Source organism: Orbicella franksi, chromosome 4, assembly GCF_964199315.1.
Source record: "Orbicella franksi chromosome 4, jaOrbFran1.1, whole genome shotgun sequence".
In the NCBI taxonomy this organism is placed as follows: domain Eukaryota; kingdom Metazoa; phylum Cnidaria; class Anthozoa; order Scleractinia; family Merulinidae; genus Orbicella; species Orbicella franksi.
Window position 1 is genome coordinate 11,597,301 of NC_138148.1, and position 22,181 is coordinate 11,619,481.

Here is a 22,181-nt window from a genome sequence, read left to right on the forward strand (position 1 = left end):
GCCATCGAGAAGTTCTTCGATCTCGGTTTCACCGCTACTGTAAAATGATCTTAAAACCTAGAGATTTTCATGGCCTGTTTATTCTACTCTGGCTTCTAGTGGAAAGCTCGACGTTGACAAGGTAGATAAGACACGAATTTGGGATAAGCCGGTAGCCTTCTAACTAGTGTATTTAAACGATTCCCCGTCCCAGACCAAAATAATGCGGAAATTATACGGATCGAGTTCTCGAAATAAAGACTTTTCAGAATAAATAGTAAACAAAACCTTTGTCCTACAACGAGGCGGTTGTGATTGCCGATGAACTAGCTATGTATTAGACTGTTTACAGCTCTCTATTTTCTCGTATTTTTATTCGATCATTGAACGACGGATAGAATCGCTAGAGAACTGGGCATCAGCGCGAAACGGGAGACTCGTTGGCTCGGTTCACCCACCTTCCCGTCCCCACCCTCGCATGCTTCGCGCTCGCTTCGCTCGCTTCTTCTTTTGCGTGCGTTGAAAAATAGATGGGTAGTGAACAGTCCAGCTATGGATTCCTTTTAGATCCTTATTTTCAAATCAAACTAAAAAGCGAACTTTGAAGCGATCGTTCTTCTCTCGAAGGCCACTCCAAACCGAAAGTTTAGCTTGGGCGTTGTCAGCTTTTGTCTCGTTAGCCAATCAAATCATTTGAACAATTCTAACAAGCGCAGTGGGATTAATTTCCATGCTTGACCGCCCTCATATAGCAAAGACGCTTCACCCAACATGTTTTTTATGCTTTATCAAACAATCTAAAATCAGTCATGTTAAGCCCTCCTTTTTCTTTACTTTTAATCAGGGTGGATTTTTTGACCTTTGGATTTTTGTACTCCATACATAATCAAAGATCAGCTTGTTAACTTCATTAGGGAACGTGTCTGGTGTGTTGAACACGCTACAAACGAAAGTTAGGTTTGACATTGGAATTGTCTTTACTACATTGATTTTTCCGTATACGGATATATCTCTTGACGACCAAATGTTTAGTATTCTTCTTAGGGGCCGGGTCTTGTTGATCAAACAAGCTCTTTTTGGTTGCGAGTTGTTCGTCATACGAAAAATTAACTCCCAGGGCGTAGATAGGTTCTTCTGGGAACAATTTTCGAACTGAGCAACTAAATTAAAAAGGTTATTTAGACTGAACGTCTCTAAGAAAAACAGTGTTATCATCAGCGTACTGCGTAAGTTTTATTGTGTTTGTGTCACCTATTTCCATGCCTTTTATATCATTTATACCAGACAGAGGACAGCCTTGCCTGACTTCCCTTCCCAAATTAAACTGCTTAGTGGCAAAGCCATTGTTTAGAATGCAACTTGAAATGTCGCTATATATTACGTTAATCCACTGCCGCAGTTAAGGACCAAGGTTAAAAGTTTTCCGGCATTTCTGAAGGTAATTCCACTCAATGGAATCAAATGCTTTTTTGAGATCGAGGAAAACGGCTAATCCGGAATGTTTTACGTCTTGGTGAGACACATAATATCCGTAATAGTTCTGATAATTTCGTCGATATATCTTCCTTTGACATAGCCTGTTTGGCTTGAAGGAATGATTTTAGGCAAGACACTTTCCATTCTGACTGCAATGGCTCTTGTGGCGATTTTATAATCATTATTTAAAAGGGAAATCGGCCTCCAGTTTTTTAAATATTCTAATTCTTTATTTCCAGTTTTTGGGATCAAGGAAATAATTCCGAGCCGTTGGAAGATGAATAAATGACCGCGATCATATGCGTAATTAAAACTAACTACTATAACATGTCCAATCACCTCCAATAAGAATCTATAAAATTCTATTGTGAACCCGTCAGAACCAGGTGATTTGTTGTTTTGGAACTTGTTAAGCACATCTGGACATTCCTTTATTGTTAACAAGCCTTCGCAGCGCTCTGCTTCTTCGTTGTTCAAGGTTTTAAGGTCTGGTGAGTCAAAGAAGTGTTTGGAGTTATTTGTTTCAAGTGAGATATTTTTCGATTTATATATACCATTAAAAAAGCTCTCTTCCTCTTCCAGTATTTCTTTAGCGTTACGTAGAACTGAGCCGTCTTCGTTTTTTAATGAAGTTATATGTCTCTTCATGTGGTTTCTTTTCTCCAAATTAAGAAAATACTTATTATTCTTTTCCCAAATTCATAGCATCGCATAATAAGGATTTTGATTGGCTTATTTTAGCGTGCTTTATCAGAGAACAGATGCTCGCTTCCGCCACTTTTCCTCGTTTGGAAAATAAAGTTTGGTTGAAAATTCAGTCAAACGTGCGGGAAAATTAATGCATTCTTTATCATGAAACAAATAAATAAGCGTTGACTGTGCTTTGTTCTGTTGTCAAACACTCAGGAAGTGGTAAAGCACTCAAGAAGTAGGAGGAAACACTCGACTTCCTCTATACCGTTTTCCCGCCTACACTTCTTTCTTGTGTGCTTTACAACAGAACAGAGCACAATCGAGGCTTCTTTATTCATTAAGCCGGATACATCTGGATATAGCAGCGTTACAGAAGTCGCTACAACTTCAAAGTTCCCCTCCAGGGAATGTTAAAGAAACATGATGTTAGTAGCCTTTCAGCCGCGACGAAAATTGTTGTAGCATCTCAGCACAAAAGCGAAAGTACAAAGGAAGAACTCTCTGTCTACCAGGCGCATATATAACCTAGTTATAGAGTAGGACGAGAGTTTCAAAACAAAGGACAGTCGGGCTGGACTGGTGTGAGTTCCATTGTTTTGGAAATCCCACTGTGTAACTTGCGTCCCAGCACAATTAATTCCGTACCATGTGATCGGATCGTGCAAAGGGCCCGTTATGTCAACTTGCATGGGGCCGCTCGCCTCAGAAATAACTTTTGCCAAGAAAAAAATTACATCACGTTCAAAAACAGCTCTTGTACTTGCTAGAATTGAATTTTGAAAGAATTCTACATAATACCGAGTATGTTTTGAGATATTTGAAAACGGTATGGAATTTTTGATTTTCAAAGTCTAGAAATTTCGGTTCTCTTCGCTTGGTCTCCAGGAATTCGGAATTACAATTGTGAGTCTCAAATATCATCAAAGCAGCTTGGCAATACCTCCTAAATAAAATTATAAACTAAGGAAAACCATAATTTGCTATGCGCCTTCACGCTAGTTTGATTATCTGATCATGAGATTTGACCTCAATTCTGTGATTTTTCGTCTTCACGGGTCCTCGACGGTTTATCGTAATTTTCTCAAAAATGTAAAAACTCTAGAACCGAAAACTTATATCACGATTCTTAGCATACCATAGGTTATCTGTGGACGAAATATCAAGGGTTCCATTTTTCCGACCTTGTGCCGCCCCTCAAGCGGTGGTTAGGTAGAGTGGCTCTTAATATCTTTTTGACCGCCCTTATAATATGTAAATTACATTAAACACATGACTGTTTCAAATATCAAGAGTTGGCTTTGAAAGCCTTTTTGATTCATTTGATTAACAAATTATCTTTTAACAAATTAATATATGGATAAAATTCAGGGCTTTAGTAATGTTAAGTTAGACCACACCCTGGTCTTTCATTTTAGCTTGGTGTTAATGATGACAGTGACTGGAACGATGTAGAAAGTGATGTTATTTTGAAGGAACAGATGAGTCTGGTAACTTTTGTAAATACTGACAGCAGATACAAATTTCGATTCGTCGATCTAGAACCAAACATGTGCTAAAACCCCACTATATCCTGGAAGTTCCATTACACTACTACAAGCTGTTGCTTCTCAGTTCTTGTGGTTTTCATTTTCATTTTCAGAATTAGTAAAGAGAGTATCTCTTATCATTTTAGTGTTGAGAAGTGTCGTCCAGTCATTTGCACCTGATGCTGGCAAACTCTTGTTCCTTAATTTCATTTAAGGTATACAGCTACCATTTCTTTTGAACAGCTCTTTTCGGAGCCATTTAATTAAATCTTACAAAGCAGCGACATCAATTGTTTTAAGGTGGTTCGCCGAAGGGAAAACATTAATACCATCAGCGAAAATTTTGAAGCTTAACTTATGGCAGCAATTAGTTAAGTCGTTTAAATAAATAAGAAATAGCAGTAGTCCCAGCGCTCTCCCCTAGGGAATGACTCCACAGGTCATAGTTTCCATAGGTGATTCTATGTCTCCTAGTACAGTGTACTGTTGCCTGTTTTGTCTTCAGGTCTTCATGTTGTCTGTTTGTCAGGTAGCTACTGAACCATTTCAAAGGAAGACCTCCAACACTGTATGCTTCTAGCTTTTTCAGTAAAATTATATGATTTACGGTATCAAAATGCTTTTGAGAAGTCCAAACATATACCACAGATATATAGATTGCTATCGATGGCCTTCCTAAGTGTGTCAGTAAGTTGAGTTATGGCCTGGGCTGTCAAACGGCTATTACGAAAACCGAGCTGGTATTCAAGTAGAATATTACTGAGTTGCTTAAAAATCAATTTTTCAAATACTTGAGAAAAAACAGCCAAAGTTGCAATTGGTCGAAAAATAGGAAAGCAACGACGCGATAGAAAGCGTCGCCATTTTGAAAAGCAATACGAGTTTGTTTAGAACCGACTTTTTCGGCGTCATGGTAACGTGACGTCATCGCTTTAGGACTCTATGCTACAGTCAGTAATAAAATAATCCATGGAATTCAGTCGAGTGCTTAGGTGGATAAACTTAATCTATCAGAGAGCATGAGATGCCTAAACTACTCGAGGCGCCTCAAATTCATTCGCACACCACCATTAATGTTCCCATTAATGATATACATCAGTAGGTTTGGATTAAACTGATTTGCCATTGCTCTTGAATTTCCACTTTCCAGTACAGCCGTCATCCATTTCTGGCTAGGTCCTCCTGGTCACTGTGCTCTTTTGTGAGCTTGTAAATCTCACTGCCAATAAAGCCTCCCAAAAACCCTCCTATGGCAATACCAGCGGCCCCACCCAAGGGTCCCAAAACAAAACCGACTGGGCCAATGCATCCACCCACACCAACCCCTATCTGGTTCCCCAGGTTTGCTAGTGACACCCATGTGTAGATGACCCCGAAGGCGAACAGGATCGTGCATACAACTTCTTAAAAGGAAGCTTAGCAGGCTCTGCGGGAGTTTGTCCATGCTCCGTGTGTTCTGTAACATAAGGCGGAAAATGTGAAAGACAGGAGGCACGGCAATCCCCAAGTTATCATTATCAGGGTTCAGCAGGGTACTGTTTATGGTCAAGAAATTTTTCACATTCACGATTTCAGATGTGTCTCTTATGGTAGGGAGCTTCCAAGCGTTACGGTAGGTTCCTTCAAGGATCAGTGATGTGTATCCTTCAAAGCGGCCTGGCTCTGAGGTGAATTTACCGATGGAGAACTCTATCGTTACCTTCTCGAAGGCTCGACAAATACGGCTTTTCAGCTCCTCTCGATAATCGCAGCAAAGGTACAGATCCCGTTTTCCCTGGCCACGTTTCGCTGCTTTCAAGTTCTTGTTCTTGCATGAAGGGTGACGGCAACGGACGCCATCTGACGTGAAGAAGAAGAACGATTTCGTTTCCGAAATGTTTGTGCTTTCGTAGCGTCACTTCAGTTTCGTTTCGTTTCCAAACAGCATCTCGTTCGATCACCAGGTTTCCAATTTGTCCCAGAACATCGTTCTTTCTAATGAGTTTCTCAAGAGACTCCTCCATTGTTGGGATTTTTCGATCGATCGCAGAATCCAATCTTCGCGTTTGCTCTATCTTTTCAAGGAATTGGGACTACTCTTACAATAAAAGCACCTGGGAGAAATTCTAGCTCTTTTCGCAGCAGAGAGTTAGATCAGACACCAAGTTCTCCCCTTCCGTTTGTTCTTTGATAACATACCCCGGTTACTTAGCACAGCTCAGTGACAGGGGAAGAAACTTAAACGAGAAGTTTCACTTTCGGGAGAATTCGCGTCGTTTTTCCTGTCTTATTTAAATTTTGATGCCGCAGAGGTATTTTGATAACAATTACCCTAATTAGCATGGGAACCAGAAAAAACCTAGAGGGAAAACCCCGTACTAGTGCATTCTGGGTCGGTGGGGGAAACCTCCTCTTCGTCCTGCAGATCGCGCAAGGTAATCTGGGATTGTTGCTCGTTCATATTCAAGATGGCGGCCAAGCAAATGAGTGGTGTTCTGCGAACGTACATTGCAGCTGGAAAAGCAACTCCTTCTCCTCCGTTAGGCCCTTCTCTTGGTCAGGTAAAAATTTTCTTTGCTATCGTCTCGAGTTCGTTTTATTTACAAGAGCTTTGGAAGAATTACTTTTCTGTTTTGATTGGCTTTTTATAGCGCGGGGTGAACATAGCTCAGTTTTGCAAAGAGTTCAACGAACGAACACAACACATCATAACTGGAGTTCCGATCCCCACAATCATCCATTACAAGGTAATTTGTGTATGATAAACGCCCCAGTAGCTAAGCTTTTCCGCGATTTTCTTGAGCCTGTATTGTACGAAAGATTGAGGTGCAAAAGTTACTTTTGGTCGGTTCACAATCCAGTCCTTTTTTGTAGTTCCCTCTATCTTTGGTCAAATTTAACAAGTAGTCTGGTATGTTACAGATATTTTAAACCCTCTCTGTTATTCTCCAAAGCTGTTTAATTTCTCAAACCTCAGGATATATAGTATTTCAGAGCAGTATCTCAGGATAGTATTTCTAACAGTAACATATTGCTCTCCAGACCTTAAGTGTAATGTCCATCTGTAGCTGGGTAAAACTCATTGATTGGCAGGGGTAGATCCACAATTTCTAGGGTAGGGGAGGGGGTGCATGGCATGGCCAGAACCTTGGGGTTGTATAATCAATGGGGCGTGCCCCCAAAATGTTTCAGTTTGAGAATTGGAACATAATTGAAAACTGCTACACCATAAATACTAGCAACGTCACAACTAGTTTAGCTGGACTGGAGGGTTTGATACTTGGGGAAAGAGCACATCTTTGTAAAGAAAGCATGACAACCTGGGAAATTTTACAATGTGTGTTCTTTGAAATGTTCTAACAGCCTGTGAGCAAGCTCACCATTGGCTCACATGCAAGAGGGGTAAAGCCACGAGAACTGATCAGTGGACAGTACAGGCCATGGTTACAGGGAGCCAGGGTAGTGAGAAATTTAGCATGCTCCGATCTCGGTAAATTTTTCAGTTTTTCCAGAAACAGCGGTAATAAGATAAGCTAATTATTAAGCTTCACTAAAAACACAAGGTTTGACAGCACCTAGTAACCTATTACCAGTTTTCATGTGATGTTGTCATATTCCAAAGTAAAAAATATATCCTTCTGGCTTGGTTTGTTCAAAAGGTGGATAACGCTATCCACCAGATAAATCAATATCAATCGGATAGCATGGTTTGGTTTGTTAACACTTATACAGTGGATAGCGATTTATCTGGTGGATAGCATTATGCAGTCTTCAAACAACTGGGGCCTGAGGTCTCAGTTTCATCAGATATCAGACACTCAAAGAACTTCACATTTCACAAAGTTTTTTGCTCAACTGGGTTCATGTTATGTAATGGAATACATTTTAATTTTCAAGCTTTTGCATTGCATGACACTATCAGTGACAGTATCACATTACATTGCCTCCCCACCTGTTGCATTGCTCGCTGATTCATTTTCTTAGCTTTGCCACAAAAGTTATCTGGCTTTCTAGCCATGACATGCTATTCCCTGCATTTTGGGAACATTCATTACAAAACAATTACTTGTCAACAAAAGTTTATAATTTCCCAGACAGTGGTTGGGTAGGGAGCTTGAGTGCCCTTGCTGTCCAAAGTCCCAGTAAGGTGCTGTTATCAACATTTCCTTTAGACTGCTGGCAGCTAGTCTTCTCTCTTAGGGTCTGATCTTTGTCTATAATTATCTGCAAGCCTAAATGCAGTGGGGCTGTATGGATGAGAAGGGGCTAGTCTCAAACAGCTCACCTCATACTCCCTACCTGATTTTGAGAGAAAAACATCCTGCTAGCAGGTCACATTTTCTTTCATATTTCAGGCTGACAGGACTTATACATTTGAGACAAATACTCCTCCAGTGTCCTATTTCCTCAAAGCAGCAGCAGGGATTGAGAAAGGAGCACATAAATCAGGTACCCAGATGTCCTTGCCTCAGCATTCTTTATTCCATTGGCCTATCAAGCATCAGGTTGAATTCAAGTGTCAAATTACCAGGTCAAGATGTAACGCAGGGTTCTCATTGATTTAGGGAGTAATTTAAGGCTTGTTTCATGAAGTAGACAGCTGACACTGATTTGAGTACTGAATGAACAAGCCTCTGGGGAGATCTGGGGGCATGCTCCCCAGAAAAGTTTGAAATTGAGAGGCTTTGAAATGTTATTTTACACATTCTCTTGGAGATGTTTCTTAGAAAACATCAATTTTGGAAGAGGTCAAAATGCCAAGAATAGTTAACAATAAATCACGAGCATGCGTTGGATATGAGATGGTAGATAGCCAACGAGGCGCATAGCGGGAAGCTGGCTGTAATCATCTCATATCCAACAAGCGCAAGTGGAATAACTGTTTTATTAAAAACACCCCCAAAATTTAGAAAGCTGGACTAAAATAAAAATGAAAATGCCCCAAAAAATCGTGCTTAACTTATGCTTACCATGTTTGTAGAGCATGGTATAATGGCTCATAAACCATGATGGCTGAGCCAATGAAAAGGCTTAAATTTTTTTGCAGTTAATAATAATAAGGGATACAAAGAGATTTTTCAATTTTTATCCTACAGCACTAGCGTAATTGAAAACATACACCACACTCTAACGGTACCCCATCCCCCCTCCTTAGCTGCAGCCTTGACTGTCCTGAGAAAAAGACAGTCAAGGTTCAGTCTCATCGCAAACAAACTGTTTTTCCCTTAATTACCTCTTGCCGCTTCAAATACATATGTATTATTTCACGAAAAGTAAGTGGCTCAGCAATTGAAGTAGCCAGCTTTTTAACCGGTGTCCGGCACATAATGTAACCCCTGCCTAATGTATTTTTAACCGCGCGGCCATGGGCCGAGCGCGGTTCTAGGTTTACCCGTGGTTTATTTTTTTTTTTTTTGTCGGTGACCAGACGCAGACCTCCGCCCGGCCAAATTCCAAGTCACGCAACGTGTGATGTTTTTTCCGCCAGAAGCTGTTAAAACATTAATACACGGATAATTTTACGGATATTGTTTCCTTTGTTGTGGGTAAAATATATTTTCTTTTGGTTTTATCGAAGCGTTGGATTCAAAGAGAATAATAAATACGCTAAAAAAAGGTATTACGTCAGCCATGGAATGCGTTGACGTTGCAGCTTTCACTTTCGCTACGTGACTAATAAGATCGTGTTTACTTTGGAAGTTTATTTCGCCAGAAGCGACGGTCATCAATTTATTTGCAAGTTTGCGAGTATTTCTTGTGGTTTTAGGCAAATGAAGTAAATTCTTTGGCTGTTTCACCGCAGCGAGTTCATAGATCGGAAGGAAAATGAAATATTTGCAAGCCAAGCAAAGAACATGTCAGGACATGCAATGATTACGTCATTGGTAGGGAAATAACCGCCGTACTAAAGATAGCCGTCGATAACGCAATTCTTGAATTATGTGACTCGTGTGACTTCTTTGCTAGCCCTTTACTCAAGGAAAAAATTAAATTTAAACTTGACTTTTAAGAAAGAAAGCTGTTGTTAATAGTGTTCGTATCTTCATGCCCATACATATCCCAAAGAAAGTTCCAGATTAACACTATTACGTCATCAGAGATTTCACAACGGCTACGACTGATGGTGCAATAGTACAGTCTGTGTTGATCAAGTGATGTGATGTCTACAGTAATCAATGAATCATCAAGGATTACTTTCGAATGTGCACTGCGTTGCGACTGTAGTGCTCAGAAAACAGTTAAATTTTAAAAGCGCGGTTTTAAGATCTAACAGATCTTCTTGTTTTTCCTCTGGGAAAATGAGATTTGGGTCCCTGGGACATAGGTCCCTGGGACTTGGGTCTCTGGGACTGGGAATCACGAACAAAAGAATGGGAATAGGATTGGAATTTGGGGTCTGGACAGAATTTGTACTGGGAAAGAACATGTGACTGAAAATTTTCAGTCAGAGTCTTTTGAGAAGACACATTTCAAACTTTTCTGAGCCTTATTGTTCTTCCCTGTACTCTTAGGCAGAGAAGTTGCTGGTACAGTGACCCTGAAGCAGATTTATGAAATTGCCAAAATCAAGAAGCAAGACTCGTCGATGAAGAATGTACCAATGGAAAGCTTGTGCAAGATAATCATCGGCTCAACAAGAAGTATGGGCATTGAGGTTGTTCCTGGCAGAGATGAAGATACGTGACACAATGCCAATTGCGTTAGGTTCCTTCAAAGATGTTCGTTAGATTGTCACGTTATCTTTACTCTTGGACTGTCACGAAATCGTATCTTTCGGATTGTCACGCAATATTTTAGGAAAGATATTATAGAAGCGAGGTCGTTTCTTTCGATTAACATGCAACATTTTAGAAAAGATAGTGTGCCTTGCCAAAAGAGGTTAACTGTTCCGCAGACTCAGTGAAATGCATTGCTAGATCACCTGGTTGGTCCTAGAGTTAGACAAGAAAGAGATACTTCCTTCAAGGAAGATGTGAAGGAGTATGCAATAGATAGAGTGAGGAACAGAATTTCTTCTCAAATATAGACTTTCTTATCTTCTTTTCAAATATCGAAAAAAAAAAAAAAAAGACAGGCGATGGGAATGGCGAACTTATCATCTCAGGAGCAATATCTTGACTGGCATTTGAGAAGATTTTCCAGACGATTCTTCTTTGTAAAAGACAGAGACAGAATATTCAGTTCGGTATACATAGACTTGAAAAGACATCTTATGTTGACAGAATAGCTAAGATCTTGTTTTTCTTGTAAATCATTTCTGCAAAACGTGTAAATTAAATTTCTTTCAAATACAGTAGTTTATCAAGTTAGAAAAAAAAAAAAAAAAACACCGCAGAGGTTATGATTGCCAGGAACTGAGATATACTATTGTAATCAGTGACAAACATGAAAAGTATCGCCTCAAGTTTTCAAAATATGCCATCAGTAAATAAATGTAGCTACGTTAAAAAGAAACACAAGTGATAAAACTAAATAATGCGAGAGGTTAACGTTTTGAGTGAAAAATTGTGCGGAGTTTGAGTTGACAATTCACGTGTAAAATTTTGGGATAGAGTTTTGCTTCGAGTTTTTGTCTTTCCAAAGGACGGCTTACGCGTTATGTATACAATTAAGTGTAAATCCCGAGGTGTAAATATAATTTTTGAGATGGTATCGTCCCGGTGGTGGTGGTGGTGGTAGGGGAGGGGGGGGGGGGGGAGGGGTGCTTGACGGAAGTTTCGAAAATAAAACCCAAGAAGTACCAAGATCCTGTTTTGTGGGCGTGGCTTGAATTGTTTTTCCCCTAAGAGGTGCCAATTCTTACACAACACATTATCTCCTGTCATATTTTTTCAACTCAATACCCTAAAAGATACCGCGAAAGCACCCGCTGTGGACTTTTAAGGCTAAACACCCTTAGAGGTACCCAAACCGCGTTTTTGCGTAAACCTAATTTTGACCTGTGGCTTTCTGGAGTTGGTTTTCCTGTGCACGGTTACATGCAGAAAAAATCCACATTCCTGTAAGGACACCAAAATGGCCACCTCGCTTGATTTTTGCAGGGGCATGTCACGGCCAGTAAACTGATACCGTTACTAAGACGTGATGAATGTGAGCATGTGAGCAGGCCATGTGAGGTCGTCTTTGCGCTGGATCTTTCTTTTCATTCATCAGTCGCCGTAGGTTTTGCCATTTTGTACTCTCAGCGGTAGCCCTTATCGGAATCTGAGGGAATTTTCCTTGTTTATTTTATATGTTCACGAACACGACTTTAAATCGCCTTGGCTTTGGGATGTCAACCGTGGGAACAGCTGTATTAGATTGCATTTGTTGCTTAGTTCCAGTCGCGATAGATAGGTCAGTCTTCATCCAGTCGAATACTGTTTGGAATCGGTGGAAAAGTACTCTGAAGGCAAGATCCATAAGAGTGAGTTTGAACCAAGGAACGGAAATATAAATACTGTCTACTTTATTCATAAGGGGACATAATCGAATCAGTCACACGGAGACAGTTTGTTTTCGATGAACGAGCATGCGATTGTAAATGTTTGCTTGTAATTGAGCTTCCAGCTTAGAATAATGTTCGTAGAAAATATACTTTTACAAATTAGCTTTTACGCTTAAACATCACTAGTTAATGTGGGAAATTTATCACGAAATTTGAAGGCTGATGTAAATATTTAAGTCCTATTATTAAACTTTTGACGGCTACGGAAACTGGCGCCGTCTCGCAACGTAGTTTATATAGGGGACCTCTTCACTGGCATGGACTTTGACACTATGATATATATGTCTGTAAAACTCCGGTTGTTGATGAAAAATGTTGATTTTAGCAATAGACAAAGGTTGAAAATCAGCTAGTGAAATCATTTAAGGTGTCTATATTAAAGTGACGGCGTTGAACGCACTGATAATCTTTGATTACTTCTAGCAGCTTCTCGTTTAACCCCTAAAAGGTACGACGAGCAACCCCCGTTATTTCAATGTGGGAGTCCCCCCAGGGGTATCGTTAGTGTGCGAGCTTGAGGCTGCTGACCGCTGATAATCAGCCAGGGGCATTAAGGAGTTCATTCGCCTATTTGTCCAACTTAATGCAACGTGCGGAAGAGAAACCGAATTTCGCGCGCTCCTTGGTGCCACCTCAAAGGCCCGGGTGTGAACTGACGGCCACATTCTGCGTTTTCGAGATAAATATAAATATAAAGGTTGAATATAAAGTCTAAATGACATCAACTCGCGCTCTAACCACCGAGCTCAGACCTTCCAACTCTCACGATTTAGTCGTCAGGACTCATCCCACGGTCTCACGATTTAACCTCGAGATCTCACGGTTTTCCACGATGAATTACAATCTCAATCAGATCCGGCCTAAAATCAACTCGATTTAAAGTAATGGTTGCGAATACAATTAAGATGGATTGAATATTGTAATGTTTACGTTTCTTCTCACTGGGGAATTCTGGACATATAGCAGTTACATCAATTGTTTTGAAGTTGTTCGACGAAGCGAAAACATTAGTACCCTACGCAAACATTTAGAAGCTTAGGGAACAATAAGGTAAGTCATTTATACAAAAAAAAAAAAAAAACACAAGTGGTCCCAGTGCGCTCCCCTGGGGAATCCATAGCTTATAGTTTCTATAGGCTGCTTAAAGTTTCTATAGATTCTATGTCTCCTAGTACAGTGTACTGTTGCCTGTTTTGTCTTCGCGTCTTCATGTTGCATTTGCCTGTTTGTCAGGTAGTTACTGAACCATTTCAAAGGAAGACCTCTAACACTGTATGCTTCCAGCTTTTTGAGTAAAATTATATGATTTACAGTATCAAATACTTTTGAGAAGTCCAAAAGTATACCACAGGTACACAGATTGCTATGGATGGCCTTCCTAAGAGTGTTAGTAAGTTCAGTTAAGGCCTAAACTGTCGAATGACCATCACGGAAACCAACTGGTATCGAACTGAATAGAATATCTAACTTTTCTATACTATAATTACTGAGTCGCTTATAAATCATTTTTTTCAAATACTTGAGAAAGAACTGATAAAGTTGCAACTAATCGATACACACATATAAAGTGGGGGTTCTGGCACAGTGGGCAGCAAGAGGGCAAAAACCGGCCGAAAAAGCCCCCCAGTTTCTTCTCCTCAGATTAAAGCTTCGGAGAAGTAACTGGGGGGCTTTTTTCGGCCGGTTTTTGCCCTCTTGCTGCCCACAGTGTCCAGAACCCCCACTTTATATGTGTGTGTGTGTGCCAGAACTGTGTGTGTAACGCAACAGAAAAGCGAAAAAGCTGGTCCATCGTGCGTAAACAATATGCGCAGATGTGCCCTTCACTTGTTTGTACAAAACTGTGCCAGAAAATTTTTCCTATTGGAGAAGTGCATGCTCAGTGTATACTACGCCGACATGGCTGCCTGTGGACTTTCCGAGGCCATCCAAAATCTCCCTCCAGAGCTTCGTGAGATGATTCTCAAGGAGTACATCGCGATAAAAATTAAGGAAAAAAATGAAATAGGGTGGGACAAGGTACACAAGAATATTTTAAAACTGCCTTTCTGCCAATACAGGGAGCAGATTGTGCCGATGGTTATTTGTTTCGAATATCCGGACTGTTATTTCGAGGAGTGTTGTTTACCCTGTTTCGAAAAAGGAGGGAAATGTTCATAAAGCAACGCTAAGCCCGCCGATAATACCTCTCGTAGAAGCCACCTCTGTGTACAAGAATTTTTTAAAAGTATGCTCTGGGGATGGTTATGATTGGTACGAGTGGTTCCTTTTTGGCCGGGAGCGTTAGCGAAAAAGGCGGCAACTAACCTTTGTTCGAAGCAAAAGTTTTGTTTTGAAATCGGCGAGTTGCGTGGCATTTTTTTTCAGAAAGACTGGAATCAAATATTCCCCCAGGCCCTTGGCCGAGCGGTACAGAAAAACATGGAGGACAACTCAAGATTTTTTTGTTTGGGCCGAAAATAACGAACCAGAACAGAATTCACCAAGAAAATACGCCCAGCCAACGCGCTTTAAGTTATTTTTTCACCACAGAAGCTGCCGAAGTGAAGCGAGCAGGAGGAAACGAGAAAACAGCAAGATTCGATCGCAGCATTCGATCGCTCGTAACATGAAATATTCTTGAACAAGGGCCTCGATCGAGCCTGTTTAAGTTTCCTCTGCTTCTCGCATGGCTTCAACGACTTGATATGTTATCTGTCTGACCTCTTTCTGCCAAACGGGCGTAGAAAGTTCCGTGAAAATAAAGAAAATAGCGTGGAACAGCACAAGCATTTTAGCCTTCAGAACTGTTGTTGGGATATAATTTATTCAGCCAAGCTCTAAATATAGCTCAAGCATGACATCATCTCGCATGTCATCATCTCGCCACCCAAAAGCGCATGCGTATGTGTGAAAACCTGCGAAGGACAGAGAGCACACCACAAGTGAAAGGATCGGCGAGCAAATGATGGTGCTTTGGGATGTAAGGGTGGGCACTTCTGATTCCTAATACGACACGTACAGGCGCTTGTCAGGGGTATGGGGTGAGACCGTCCACGGTGGCAACCCCGGGTGGACCCGTCCCGGCCCAGGGGAGACTGGGAGGTGCTCACAAGTCCCTCGGAATCTTAAACCTCGTCCGGAGGTAAAACGGGACAGCCGCGTTGTCAGCGGCGGGAAAAGTCCTAGCCGGGGCTAGGCAAAGGACAGCCAGCGAGCAGCGAGCGAGCACTGCGTTACGCGTGAAGGTAACGCGGTGTAACACAATCACCTGTTTTTTATAAGACTAAGAGAGAGTTTTGTGTTTTTTCGCTCAAAATTTAGTTCAAACCTGCTGTTTAATCTGCAAGTTTTTTTCTATATTCTTCCCGAACCTGGTTTCTTATTTTTTCGATATCTGGCTGGACTGGATTTTTTTGTATTCGCGCGAAGTTCGAGCGTAAAGTCTCTTTAAGCTGGCGATATTTTTGCATTTTCACATGTGATCAGTTGAAACTCCGTGTCAGAAACCCGATTATCATTAAGAGCCTGTGAGACGGCGAGGTTAATCGAGTCATGTTTTGCAATAGCCGGAGAATGGATTCTCGAGTGCTTATTGACTTTGCGTTCAAGCTTCTTGTTGACAACGGACAGGCCAGTGGAAACAGCGCCAGATAAAGCGGCTATCCCGGCAACAGGCGCGCCGACAACAATTCCAACACCAGTGAGTGATGTTGCAACAGCCCCAGAAGACAGAACTGCTGTGAAGGCGCCAAGGCCAACCAGGGAATAGTGAAGCGCTTTCCGGGCTTTTTTGTATTTTTTCAACACAAGCCTGTAATGCTCGACCTCAGCAGAAATTTCTTTTTCAATTCTGCTTATCTCGGTTAGCCGGAAATTTTCGGCATTCAACGTTTCGGGAAGGCTTGGATAGATGTCAGGCGGCGCGCTTGGTGGCAACAGATTTGCCGAAGACATTGCGTATATATAGAAATTTAATTTAACTCTAATTCAAAAAGAAGGGGGAAGCCCTTGAAATCAAAGAGTTGATCATTTTCATCTTTAACGCTAATGGTGATGCTATTTATGGACAGGTCTGTAGAGCAGTCTCGCAAAACCTGTTGCGGAGAACCCAGGTAGATCACATTTTCATAAGGCTTCCCTTTCACATTAAACGTGGCTAATACATCTGACCTTCTGCCATTGAACAGATTCCGTTCTGTGTCGATCAAGTCGCAATGAATGAAATATGTTGTTGGAAATGAAAGCCTTTTTACGAGTGTTTTAGTGCTCAACTTTGGGTTAACACCAAGAAAATTCGATAAATTTGTGTTAAGAAGAACTTTCTTGAACCCTTTATTTACGATTTGAAGCACGCCACGAGGTTTATTGATTTTAGTTTCCATATCATAACCGACAATGGTGAACATGCTGGCTATTTTTTCTGCCAAACTTTCTAAAGTGTAATGCCCTGGAAAGAAAATTGCGGTGGCAGAGCCAGTCAAGGTTGCTGATCCTCTTTTTTTCAAAGTGTACCAGCTGTTGTACAAACTGCAAGAAATGAGTTTCATGAAACGCACTCTCGGTAGCGGTTTTTCAAAATATATTGTCTCGCCATTTTGTTGTGTGACAATAGTAAGAACAACCATTTTATGTTCAACAAATAAAATTGTGTTCAAATAACTCTAATTCAAAAAGAAGTGGCATGCCCTTGAAATCAAACAGTTCGCCATTTTCATCTTTCACACAAATGGTGATGCTATTTATTAACTTATCTGTAGAGCAGTTTCGCAAAACCTGTTGCGGAGAAGCCTGGTAGCTTACTTTTTCATAAGGCTTCCCTTTCACATCAAAAGAGGCCAAGATATCTGACCTTTTGCCATTGAACAGATTCTTTTGTTTGTCGATCAAGTCGCAATGAATGAAATATGACGTTGGAGATCTAAGCCTTTTTGCGAAGGTTATAAACTTCAGCTTTCGCCCAATACCAAGCAAACCGGCTAAATCGCGATCAAGTTCTATCGTTCTTAACCCAGAATTTATGATTACAAGCTGGCCAAGAGGTTGGTTAATTGCTGTTTCCAGCTTATAGCTATATTTGGCGAACAGATTGGGTATTTCTTGAGAAATTTTTTCTAAACTGTAATGACCTGGGAGTAATTGACCAGTTGGCAAAGTGGTATCTTTGCCTTTATCTCCCAAGGTGGCCGAACCTTCTCTTTTCAAATTGTCCCAGCTGTTGTACAAACTGCACGAAATTAGTTTCATGAAACCGACTCTCGGTATCGGTTCTTCAAAATAGATGGTCTCTCCGTTCTGTTGCGTGACAAGAGTGAGAACAGCCATTTTTATATTCAACAAATAAAATTGTGTTCAAATAATATGGCGAATGTGTGGAAAGATCCAAACCTTGTGATAAAAGACTCAATTGCCAAGGCAAACGCATGGAGAGAATTTGTGGGACATTTCCCCAAGGCCGATAGATCTCGTTTCATTGCTCAGCGGAGTACAGACGGAAAAAACGTAACGGAAGAAATCTTTTTCAAAGAGGGCCCAGGCTCGCTTCAAAGCGTCTTCGGCTCAGACAGAAAATATTGGAGCGAGGAAATGAAAATGGCGCTCGGTTTGGAAGACAAGCGCTCGGAGGACATTGGAGGGTTTCCTTACCAGCTGGCGCCGCTTGGTTCAAAAGTTTCCTTGCCCATCCCTGCCGTACCTTTCGACGGCAAAGCGCAAAGTTTGAAAAAAATTTTCGACGCCCCAATTCAAATATACGTCACACCTGAAAAATATTTCACAACGAAATTCAGAGAAATATTTCAAGACACCAAACTCAGGCACACGTCGGCAGTCGAATCAAAACGCTGGCTGGGAGGACCTGACATGAAATATTGGCCGCAGCAGCTCAACTTCGCGGTTTTCTGCGCGACGCAGGGGTGTGGAGTTTCTCGCGAAATCTTTGACAGCGGGATGGATCTCCCCCCGCAGATAAGAGTTTTCTACAAATTCCACGTGTATTTCACGGTCAGGCGCATTTTGTACCAGCTTGGAGGAATTCAGAGCATGAGCGCTTTGCCTGGAGACCCGCCTTTCAACCAATACAATAATCATTACGATGTCGCTTCGTACAAAAGGATATGCAGCGAGTTCGGCATTGACCCCCCGAGCGATTTCCGCTACACGCATGGGGAAAACCACGGTCTGGGAAGCGTTTACGTGTACGCGTCAGGAGCGACTGAAACTGAGTACCAATGCCCGGGATGGAACAAATTCAGTGATGAAGGCGGGAAAGGGATAAAAGGAAACCTGATTTATTTCATCGAGCCTGGGGCCGCTTCTGATGCTCAAGCGGACTGGTTCGCGCCAAACACCGCGAACGGTTTGACGCAGGCGGGCTTGTCGAGAATAAATCAGTCAATCGAGGCTTTCGTTTACTGCGCTCTGGGCGCGCAAGTCAACGTCCGCAGCAGCATTGTCGGCTATGGCGGTCGGGCGAGAGAAGCCCAGAGCGAGTTCCTGGTGCTGATGGAAGACGCGATCAGACAGCCCGACTTGGCCGCGAGCGTGCAAAGGTACCAGCTCGCGGTGGACCAAGCGAAGGTCAGGCTCAATCTCGCTGTTGCCCCCATGGCCTGGCTCATGCCCGCGCAAATGATAATAAACACCGCAAGTACGATCGGTTGCAACAACAAGCTGAAACAGGCGGTCTCCGGGATGAAACTGGGGGTGAACAACGAGGTAAATCCAGACACAAAAAAAGCTGGGCTCAAACCCATGGCAGGCGGCCCGTCAAAGATTAACCCTCCCAACAGCCACCCGTCTAACCCGATACACAAAGCCGCAACAGCCGAATCGGGGCGTGGGGTTCCACACCACAGGAAACCAGCTTCGGCCGAAACTCAACAAGCGCAGCCACCGGTGCAAAAAATTGAGCCCGAGGCTTCGGATAAAACACCGCAACACGAAATTAGCAAAACGGCTGTCATTGTCGGTGTAGTTGGTTTATCGGCTTTGCTGTTCATGGCTTGGAGGTAAGTGTGGGGTTCCACACCCCGGGCCGCTGGGCAGAGCCCAACCACACAGCCCCGCTGGTTAACGCTGCTTCTTAAAATATTTTTCGAACAAAAAGGCCACCGCGGCAAGAATGAGCAGCCAGGTGTGCTCGGCCAGAAACCCGACGACTTGGCCGGCGGCTTTGAGCAGGAAGCTCACAATCGAGCCAATCAGCCCGGGCGGCAGAGAACCGAGTTTCGCGGCACTATCTTTGAGGCCGTTTCCCAAAGCTTTGCCGGTGGCTTTCAGACCTCTGGTGAGGACCCCGATGACAGTGCCGATTGTGGTCCCGGCGGCTAGAAGAATGGCGGTCAACGTCACGCCATATTTTTTGAAGATCTCCTTGACCCTTTCCAAGAGAGGCCGCCCCCTTTCCCTTTCCGCGATCTGAGTTTGCAAACGCGCGATCTTTTCATTTATTTCTGCCACTCTGCCTTCTACGGCTTCTTTTTCGGAGGGTGAGGCATTCTCATCTTGGATGATCGCCTGGTCTTCCTCGTTTTGGCGCTGCAGCTCGCTTTCCTGCTCTTTCAGGTCGTCGAACGGTTTTGTTTGGTTGAGCCTTTCTTCCATGGCGTTCGTTTCACCTTCTTTTGCTGCGAGGCCGGCCCTGAGTCTGTCAACCTTGGCTTGTTCTTTTTCTCTGTTTATTGCTTTTTTTGTGAGCGAGTCCAAAGCTTTTTTCTTGTTTTCAAGGTCGGTTTGATAGTTCTTTTTCAGTTGTTTGAGCCTACGCAGCTCTGCTTCACTATCAAGATTCGAACCATATTTATCCTGAAGGGCATCAATCTGAGCATCCGTTTGCGCGATTTTTTGTCTAAGGGCTTCCACTTCTTTCTTTTCTTCTTCTCTTTGTGAAGAGAGTGTTTCCGTCTGTTGTAGTTGGAGCTCTGCCTCTATAAGTCTTTGGCGTTGTTCTCTGATGGTGTCGCGGTCTTCAGCAATGATGCCTTCAGCACTTGGCCCCAGAGCTGCTTTTTTCGCTTCTGTGAAACTTTTTAGTAACCCTTCGTCGCCAAGCTTGAAAATTTTAGACTCACCCCCCCGGGGGCCAAATGAAACGATCTCAGATTGATTTCCTTTTCTGCTGAAACCAATTGGGCCCAATTTTTTGAAGTCTACCTTCGGGAACCATCTTCTGATTTTTTCTTTTGCCCTTTCAAGCATGGCCGGTTTGTCATCGGTATGTATGAAATCACCGAGCAAAGGGGTTTCTTCCTGATAAGAAGTGTCAGGCAGGCCGGACTGCTCGTGAGGAAAAGTACTCATTTCCGTTTGTTCGCCCCCGTGATAGGGAGTGGACGCCGCGCCTGGCTGAAAAGGACGGGTTGTGTCAACCTCTTGTTCGCCTTCATCAGAGTCGTGGTCAAGCCGATTGTCAAGGTCCGGGTCTCCGTAACCAAATTCGCCACCGCCTTCCGCCATAGTAATATATTTCAGGCCTATTATTTTTCAAATTAGAAATAATCGCCGGAGTGTTATACACAATGGCAGTTCCAGAGAACCCTCGCGCAACATACAGCAAAAAAACATTACAAGGCATGCAGGCCGAGCGCTCGGTCAAGCGGATCACCTTTTCCAGTACTGAAGCCAACCCCGGCGAGACTGTGCGTTCACGTGCCCAAGCTGAACGCGAACGAGGTTCTGGTGCCAGGATCGCTAGCGCTTGTTTTTAACATCGACCTTTCTGGAGGGCACGCCAACAACTTCCTTGTCCAGAACGTCGCGCGAGCGCTCGTTGACAGGCTGCACGTGAAGTTTGCAAGCACTATCCTGCATGACACGGTCGGCTATGGCATCTACAAAATCTTTGATAACCTTTTCCTTTCGCAGGAAGAAAGAGACAACAGGATCCTCGAAGGGATTCAGAGTGAAAAACTATGCAAGATCCGCTCAGGCGCGGGAGACAAGGAAACCTCGGGAGTCGACGCTGAAGAAAAGCTGAACGAGGTGTACGGGAGCAAGTACCGGATCAGGCTGGACCATCAGATCTTAACCGACCACGGCGTTTTCTACCCCCAGGCCCTTTACAAAGACCTCACGTTCGAAATAACCCTGGCTGAAGCTGCACATGTGGTCAATGGCTCCGATACAACCAAGCTGAAATACAAGCTGACCAACATCCAGCTCGAGTACGATATGATCCGCCGCAAGACTCTGGCAGACGAGGCTCATAGCGTTTACTCCAGCGGAAAAGAGTTCGCCTATGACCACGTGATGCGTTCCAAAGTGGTGCCCTTCAAAAAAGACACCGACACGAGGATGAACATCAAAATCGATGCCCAAAAAAGGTCGCTGAAAGCCCTCCTGCTACTGTTCATAGAGCCTTATACTGACGGAGCCAGGGATTCGGAAAAATACATCTTTCCGGATCTGACTAAAGTCAGCGTCACGATCAACGGCTCGCCCAACATGATTTACAACAACGGCGTCGAAGGCAAGGACATGTGGGAAGAGGCCCAACGCTTCTTCGTGAAGGAAAAAAATAAAACCGAGCGCATGGATGTGACAAAGTTTTACACCGGAGATAATTTCGGGCTTCTGATTGATATGCGCTCCATGGCGGACCAAGAAATTCATGGAAGCGGCAAGCGTATTGTGAACAGTACAGACGGGGTACAGCTGGAAATCGAGAGGAAAGCCGAAGGCTCAGGCAACGTGAACTGCCACGTATTCGTCATCGCCGACTCCCAGTTCAACATTATGGAAAGACAGCTGGAATCTGTACAGAACTAATATGGACCCAAGCAAGATACCCTTCAACGCTCTCATCGTGGGGCCGACCAATTCTGGCAAATCGAGGTTCGTGGTGGACCAGCTCTACGGTCCGTTCCGCGGCAAGTTCGACTACATCGTGCTCATCTGCCCGACGTTCACGCACAACAAGACCTACCACCGGCTTGGCGAAAACGATCCGAGAATGGATGTGATGGTCTGTGAGCAGCACGACGTGGAAAGGTGGTTGAAGCTCGTGAGATGGCTTTCCGAGGACACCAACACGCTCATAATCCTCGACGACTGCGCGGCCT

The 22,181-nt window shown here is 43.1% G+C and overlaps 6 protein-coding genes across 6 annotated transcripts in view; 3 read left to right on the top strand and 3 right to left on the bottom strand.

The window, feature by feature from the left end:
* The window catches only part of LOC145484669 (uncharacterized), a 335,301-nt gene that overhangs the window by 281,231 nt on the left and 31,889 nt on the right, over positions 1 to 22,181 (bottom strand). The gene's annotated exons all lie outside the window — the stretch shown is intronic.
* The window catches only part of LOC145484651 (uncharacterized), a 57,626-nt gene that overhangs the window by 3,418 nt on the left and 32,027 nt on the right, over positions 1 to 22,181 (bottom strand). The window lies entirely within an intron of this gene.
* LOC145483383 (large ribosomal subunit protein uL11m-like) lies at positions 5,926 to 11,311 on the top strand. The gene is made up of 4 exons (XM_081461886.1): positions 5,926 to 6,214; positions 6,305 to 6,400; positions 8,009 to 8,102; positions 10,166 to 11,311. Exons 1-4 carry the CDS (start codon positions 6,122 to 6,124, stop codon positions 10,336 to 10,338), a joined length of 456 nt encoding a protein of 151 aa, XP_081318012.1. The 5' UTR covers positions 5,926 to 6,121; the 3' UTR covers positions 10,339 to 11,311.
* Positions 17,331 to 19,237, top strand: LOC145483385 (uncharacterized). The gene is made up of 2 exons (XM_081461887.1): positions 17,331 to 19,141; positions 19,183 to 19,237. Exon 1 carries the CDS (start codon positions 17,482 to 17,484, stop codon positions 19,132 to 19,134), a length of 1,653 nt encoding a protein of 550 aa, XP_081318013.1. The 5' UTR covers positions 17,331 to 17,481; the 3' UTR covers positions 19,135 to 19,141; positions 19,183 to 19,237.
* Positions 19,106 to 20,681, bottom strand: LOC145483386 (uncharacterized). Its single transcript, XM_081461888.1, has one exon. It carries the CDS (start codon positions 20,575 to 20,577, stop codon positions 19,192 to 19,194), a length of 1,386 nt encoding a protein of 461 aa, XP_081318014.1. The 5' UTR covers positions 20,578 to 20,681; the 3' UTR covers positions 19,106 to 19,191.
* LOC145485509 (uncharacterized) lies at positions 20,626 to 21,898 on the top strand (the record flags this gene model as incomplete). Its single annotated transcript, XM_081464172.1, has 1 exon — positions 20,626 to 21,898. A coding segment is annotated over one exon (1,263 nt), but the record flags the coding sequence as incomplete, so codon positions are not given.

Bases quoted from the DNA above. Each gene is read 5' to 3' on its own strand.
- LOC145483383 (XM_081461886.1), top strand. From the start codon at position 6,122: ATGGCGGCCAAGCAAATGAGTGGTGTTCTGCGAACGTACATTGCAGCT. The intron at 6,401-8,008 runs GTAATTTGTGTA...TTCATATTTCAG, and splicing joins CCACAATCATCCATTACAAG to GCTGACAGGACTTATACATT. The intron at 8,103-10,165 runs GTACCCAGATGT...CTGTACTCTTAG, and splicing joins GAAAGGAGCACATAAATCAG to GCAGAGAAGTTGCTGGTACA.
- LOC145483385 (XM_081461887.1), top strand. From the start codon at position 17,482: ATGGCGAATGTGTGGAAAGATCCAAACCTTGTGATAAAAGACTCAATT.
- LOC145483386 (XM_081461888.1), bottom strand. From the start codon at position 20,577: ATGGCGGAAGGCGGTGGCGAATTTGGTTACGGAGACCCGGACCTTGAC.